Source organism: Cynoglossus semilaevis, chromosome 15 (assembly GCF_000523025.1).
Source record: "Cynoglossus semilaevis isolate Cse_v1.0 chromosome 15, Cse_v1.0, whole genome shotgun sequence".
Taxonomy (NCBI): domain Eukaryota; kingdom Metazoa; phylum Chordata; class Actinopteri; order Pleuronectiformes; family Cynoglossidae; genus Cynoglossus; species Cynoglossus semilaevis.
Window position 1 is genome coordinate 1,333,750 of NC_024321.1, and position 6,722 is coordinate 1,340,471.

A 6,722-nucleotide genomic window follows, 5' to 3' on the forward strand; every position below is an offset into this window, starting at 1 on the left:
GTCTGTCTAACCCAGGCATGGGCAAATTAAGGCTCGAGGGCCGGATGCGGCTTGTTCAGCATTTTAATCTGGCCCACCAATACTTTTCCAAATTACATAATTTATTTCTATTATCATTATTCCTCTGCCTTTTCCCTGCAATACCCACATTTCCCCAATAGATGGCATAGAAAATGATAAAAGCATTTTAGCCTTATTTGATCCAGATTCATGATTGGTTTTTTTTTAAGCATTCAGTTTGTTTGAAGACTAGCTACAGAACTGACGCTGATCCACAATACACTTCAGGTGCCTGAAAGACAGGACTGAAAGCCCTGAAAAAACTGCAGGTGTTTCAGAGTCTGATCCCAAATGTGTCATTTTCCACAGAGACACAGACTCCTTTCATTCTCTCTCATTATCTGTGGATCAGTCATGCGAGGGAGAAGGGTCGAGAGCGGCAGCGACAGACACACGGGGTTCAGAACCATAAACGGTCGCTGGTCTGTTGAACAGAGAAAACCCATTTGACACCCAGTCAATAAAAATCCAATTTTTTTGTTTTTGATTTTTTTTTTTTTTTTTGCCAAGTGACTACAAGTGGCTCCGAACTATAAGTTGCACCAGGGCCCTCTAGTGGATGTCAGTGTGAAAATAACAAACATGTATATTTTCACTGGTACAGGAGTAGCAGATACTGGTACACAAGCCTAGAGTGCCCTCTAGTGGCTGTCGGTGTGAAAATAACAAACGTGAAATTATATATTTTAATATATAAGTCGCACCCGAGTATAAGTCGCAAACCCATGGATGTGATGTCTTATACTATCTTTTGTGTTGTGTGTGTGTTTCCTCCCGTAGTTCTTGTGGATGGGAGTCAACATCTTCCTCTTTGTCTGGTACTACTTCTACTATGATTTAGGAGATGAGTTTTTCTACACACGACATCTGTTAGGAGTGAGTATGTTGATCACGATTCATTCAATGTTTTCTTATTTCATTTGTTGTCTTCGCTTCAATGTAACGTTATTATTATGATGATTATTTTCAGTCAGCTCTGGCCTGGGCTCGAGCTCCTGCTGCGGTCCTAAACTTTAACTGTATGCTGATTTTGCTGCCCGTCTGCAGGAACCTACTGTCTCTTATCCGAGGCTCCTTCATGGTAACGGTTTTCCTACCTCTCTTATTAATATAAGACGTCTATATATAAGACATCTATCTATCTATCTATCTATCTATTTATCTGTCGATCTATCGATCGATCGATTGGTGGTCCTATTTGTGTCTCTGTCCCTGTCTTTTTGTCCTCAGACTTGTTGCGCTCATTCACGTGTTCGTTTCTACAAACCCTACGTCGTCGTCGTCGTCTTTGCGTCTTTGTTTTGATAGTGAGTCGCCTCACCTCAGCGTCTCGCTCTCTGTTTCAGTGCTGCGGTCGAACCATACGGAAGCAACTGGACAAAAACCTGACTTTCCACAAACTGGTTGCCTACATGATTGGTCTGATGACAGGTGAGCCGTCTTTTTTTCTCCTCCACTGCAAACATTTGTTTGAATCATTTCAGCACACAAAGACACACACCCACACACACAAAAATGACCTCTGACTTCACTCAACACTGATATCTGTCACAACGCCTCTCTTTGTCCTGTGACTTTATCTTGACAGTACCTTTATTTTTATCCTATCTTCCTTTTTGCCTTTCGGTTGTCATAAACTTATGGAGAATAAAAAATCGCATGAAGGGAATCTACTCGGCTTGTGTCTTAGTCTAGTCTAGATCAGGGGTGTCAAACATATGGACCGGGGGCCCAGAACCAGCCCCCTAGGGTGTTCAATCCGGCCTGCTTGATGAATTTGGAAAAATATAAAATAAACAAACACTTCATATTTGGGATATTTTTTTTTGTAAAATGATATTTCATTAAATAAGTGAAAATGAATAATAAATAATGATCAATTATCTTCAGATTTCCTCCACCCGTATTCAGTCGTATATTTGTTCACGCCCGCCTTTGAAAACTTCTGGTTTTCTGCACTGTATGTTTACCCGTACAGAAACCGGTTTGCTTCACTTTCCTTCTTCCTCCGCAGCTGTCCACATGGTCGCTCACCTGCATGGAGTGGTTGAACAACAGCAGACAGGGCGTATACGACAAACTGAGCACAGCTCTGTCCGCGCTGGAGGACGGCGCGAACACCTCGTACTTGAACCCCGTCAGGAAAACTGACATTGTGAGTCCGAAAGAATATGGTTATCATCATCCAAAATACCGATCGATAATGCGGTCGTTAGCATCAAAATAATATCGAGACTTGATACGATCATTAAAAACTAGCCCCATAGCAGTTTTCAATGATTTCAGAATTTTGGAACTTGACCAGTTAAGTCTTCAGTTATACATATTTTTTGCGCCCCCCGCAGGGCTGGGGGAATGTGTCAGCCACATCTTGGTTGCTCACAAAAACTTAAACTTAAAATGCCCTTCTTCGTTTTTTTTTTTTTGTTATGGGATGATCGCATGTTTACGTTTCTCTTTTACATCTGCCCGTCTTCCTCTCCATGTCCTCAAGGATCCTCAGCAGATTCCCACCTACTTCGTCTTCACCACCATCGCAGGTCTGACGGGAGTCGTCATCACTCTGGCTCTCATCCTCATCATCACCTCCTCCATGGAGGTGATCAGACGCAACTACTTCGAGGTCTTCTGGTACACGCATCATCTGTTCATCATCTTCTTCGCCGGTCTGGTCTTCCACGGAGCAGGGTAAGGGTTACTGTTACTGGTCTGCTACGGTTTCTACTCCCGGTTCTGCTATTGACCCCGTGTGTGTCCGCTCACAAGGCGTATCGTGAGAAGTCAGCAGAATGAAAAAGCTCACAACTTCACCTTCTGTAAAGACCGTCCTGAAGATTGGGGTCTGATTCCCGAGTGCCCTCTTCCTACGTTCGCTGGAGGTTTCCCAAAGGTTTGTCTACGTTTGGTTTAAAAATCAGTACCCGGTTATCACCCGAGAACCTTGGCCGTGACCTTGTTCCTTCTGCCGTTTTTCAGACCTGGATGTGGGTGATTGGACCGATGTTCTTTTACGTGTGCGAACGCCTGCTGCGCTTCGTTCGTTTTATGCAAACAGTCCATTACAGGAAGGTGTGTTGGATTTGAAACTCGTCTTCCGGATCCTTCGATTTGAGTATTTACCGAACAGTGACTAAATGGACTGAACCCTGACTTTCAGATTGTGATGAGACCTTCCAAAGTGTTGGAGCTGCAACTGGTGAAGAGCGGCTTTAAGATGGACGTGGGGCAATACGTCTTCCTCAACTGTCCGGCCATTTCTCAGCTGGAGTGGCATCCGTTTACCATGACGTCCGCCCCCGAGGAAGACTTCTTCAGCGTCCACATCCGCTCCGCTGGGGACTGGACGGACAAATTGATCGACATCATGCAGAAGCTGCCAGAGGGAGCTCAGGGACCAAAGTGAGATCACGGGACATCTCTTTCGTAAACAGTTCATTTCATTGCATAATAACTGAGGAGGCACCAGAGCACGTAGTGTTTCGACACACCTGTCTCTCACCTCTGTGTGAGGAACTTCACTAAGTGGATTTACTGGCACTTGGGAAGGAGTGCCAGCAATTCCAATTGGTTTCTGATGGTAGACAACAACAAAGTTCCTGGTACTGTCACACATCTTCTGGTGTTAGTTCTTGCAGAAATGAAAGCACGTTTACTGGTACTAGCTTCCCTTTTGCTGATTTTATGGGTCATTAAAAACTTTCTGCACGTAAGAAGCATCTTTGACACTAGAAATAGCAGTCCTGCGACAGTGGACCTCAGACCGGAAAACACCGGACCGGATCTGTAGTCACTGATGCTAGGACACACGATCTCCTCGAAATACTTCAAATCTTAAAAAGTGTTAATGCGATTTTACTCAGGATGGGCGTAGACGGACCTTTCGGTACCGCCAGCGAGGACGTCTTTGACTACGAGGTCAGCATGTTGGTGGGAGCTGGCATCGGGGTCACGCCTTTTGCCTCCATCCTCAAATCCATCTGGTACAAGTTCAAGGAAGGGAATCCTAAACTGCGCACCAGGAAGGTAAGCAGGACCTCGCGCCTGTCGTTATTTTAATCTTCCTCATCACAAACACCATCATCATCATCATCTTGACCAGTTACCTCAAATTCCCGTCTCTTTCACTTGAGTCTACATCCACTCACCACTAAGATAAATGACATGAAAAAGTCGTGCATAAAGGTTAAAATGCTTTTAGAAAAAGTCGTGCATAAAGGTTAAAATGCATTTAGCATGTTCTACACCATCTATTGGGGAAACATGGGTATTGCAGGGAGAAGGCAGAAATATAACGATAATACAAATTCACTAAGGCAGAAATATAATGATAATACAAATTAACTATAGAATTTTGAAAAGTTTGGCGGGCCGAGTTAAAAAGCTAAACGGGCCGCCTCCAGCCCCCGGGCCTTAGTTTGCCAGTGCCTGGTCTACATCACGAATGTGGCCTTTGATTCTGAAACCGTTCATTTTCAGACACTCCCTTGTCAGACTCTGACTCACAGCTGTAAACGTTAGTTGTTTTTGTTATCATTTTATGATCCTTTCCTGGTTCCAGATTTACTTTTACTGGCTCTGTCGGGAAACGCATGCCTTCGAATGGTTCGCTGACCTGCTGTGCGTTCTGGAGAAGGAGATGGAGGAACGAGGGATGGGTCATTTCCTGACCTACAAACTTTTCCTGACAGGCTGGGATCAGAACATAGTGAGTAGTGTTTTTTTAGTGAAGCTACTGTCCGAAGTCCAAAACGCTGACCCAATCTTATGACAACTGGTTTAAATCACTGTTTCCCACAACAGGCAGATCATGCAAAGGTCCAGGTGGACGCCGACACGGATGTGATCACGGGACTCAAACAGAAGACCCACTACGGTCGACCGGTCTGGGACAAGGAGTTCGAACAAATCCGCAAAGAGAACCCAACGTAAGATTTTGGGAGTTCCAAACTAGAGTTAAAAACTCAAAACAAAAAAACTAACAACTCACAAATCACATTAAATACAAGAAAAAAAATTTCATTCTGACATTCTCAGATCTGTGGTGGGAACTTTCCTGTGCGGCCCAGAAGCACTCGGAAAAGTCCTGGAGAAGAAATGTGCAAAATATTCTGAAGTGGATCCTCGGAAAACCAGGTTTTACTTCAACAAGGAGAACTTCTGAGCAGACAAGACGACGAGAATAACCTTTGAAGACAATCACAGCCTCAGAGACTGGGGACGTTTCTGTTACTAAGAAAGACATTAGTGTCACCGCTGATAATCCATTGTTCAAGCTGGGTTCACCGAAACCTTTGCGTAACAGTGAATCATCAGGTCACACTTGAACACATTCAAGCTTTTCCCCGTTTCATTCCTCAAATCTACTTCCTCCTGCAGTAAACAATGGGTTATTATTAAACTGTGTCTTAAACAATTCATCCGAAGAACAATAGGAAGAAGTCTGAGTTAAAAACAGGGTTGAAGAGTTAAAGTTACCGAGCGAGTCCAGCTGAATGTTTCGAAACGTCTTTGGACAGCATGACTTGGACGACCGAGAGACATTGTAAATAAACAGAACTGATAAAACTTTTTTTTATGTTTGTTTTTTTTAAGGACAACAGTGGTTAAAGAGTCGAGTAAATGGATGAAAAATGTTCAATGCGATCTGCAATTTTAGGTGCATCACTGTTATTTACTCTGAAATGAGAAACTAGAGAACTAGAGTATTGGCTATTTATTGGAAACACTAAAATTAAAAAACAAAAACAAAAAAAATCCTAAATTGAAGAATCTTCAGATACAAGTTGGAGGTGAGATGGTCTGGACATCTGAAATGAAAATGAAATGATTAATAATGTCAGTTATATAATTCTTTAATCAGTTTCAATAAAATGACAAAGTGATGCTGATGAGGCAAAAAAAAAAAAAAAAAAAAAAAAAAAGAGAGAATAGCACTTGGTCATGGAGCTCCTCCTGCGGTCTTTTGAATCTGCTCTTTGAGGATGAGGATACTCTGACGCTGCTCCGGAGGCAACATGGCGATCTGTTCTGGAGTCAGCTGCAGGACCTGCATGATCAGAGCCGCCTACAACAGAAATAGTCACAAATTATATTAATGATTCAAACCAGGCATGGGCAAAAAAATACGGCCCCGGGGGCCAGATGTGGCCCGTTTGGCTTTGTAATCCAGCCCACAAAACTTGTCCAACTTATATTATTTATTTATATTCTCATTATATTTCAGCCTTTTCCCTGCAATGCCAGCATTTCCCCAATAGATGGTGTAGAAAATAATAAAAGCATTTTAGCCTTTATGCATGACTTTTACATGTCATTTATCGTAGTTTATACCAACGCTCCATCTCTTTGCTCCTGACCCAGCCCCCCGGGTCTGATTTAAAAAGTGTTGGTCTTCTTATAATATAGACTAGGGTGTGTTTTTTTCAAAAATTACTGTTGCAACAACACGGTTAGGAAAATTAGGGATGGCTTGACCTGATACACAGGATGGGTAAGGATCGAAGATTGGCAAAAAAACAAAAAACAAAACTTTCCGATCTGATCTGATACCTATATCCAAATGTTCAAATTAGCTTTGTGCGACGTGCCATAAACAGGGACACTTTCACCTGTTCTATCCATCCATCCATCTATCCATCCATCCATCTATCTATCTATCTATC

At 42.8% G+C, this 6,722-nt stretch overlaps 2 protein-coding genes across 2 annotated transcripts in view; one reads left to right on the forward strand and one right to left on the reverse strand.

The window, feature by feature from the left end:
- The first annotated feature begins 785 nt into the window (after positions 1 to 785).
- nox1 (NADPH oxidase 1) lies at positions 786 to 5,966 on the forward strand. Its single transcript, XM_008326480.2, is given in 14 exon segments — positions 786 to 791; positions 841 to 936; positions 1,031 to 1,141; positions 1,407 to 1,491; positions 2,075 to 2,096; positions 2,098 to 2,215; positions 2,555 to 2,748; positions 2,827 to 2,950; positions 3,037 to 3,129; positions 3,218 to 3,459; positions 3,921 to 4,083; positions 4,619 to 4,765; positions 4,861 to 4,985; positions 5,095 to 5,966. Coding segments are annotated over 14 exon segments (1,653 nt in total). The 3' UTR covers positions 5,222 to 5,966.
- Positions 5,760 to 6,722, reverse strand: part of cstf2 (cleavage stimulation factor, 3' pre-RNA, subunit 2) — a 10,223-nt gene continuing 9,260 nt past the window's right edge. The window contains exons 14-16 of the mRNA XM_025063345.1: positions 6,494 to 6,534; positions 5,995 to 6,124; positions 5,760 to 5,867 (exon numbers count right to left, since the gene is read on the reverse strand). Coding sequence (XP_024919113.1) covers positions 5,999 to 6,124; positions 6,494 to 6,534 — 167 coding nt within the window. The 3' untranslated portion in view covers positions 5,760 to 5,867; positions 5,995 to 5,998. The remainder of the gene's footprint in view (positions 5,868 to 5,994; positions 6,125 to 6,493; positions 6,535 to 6,722) is intronic.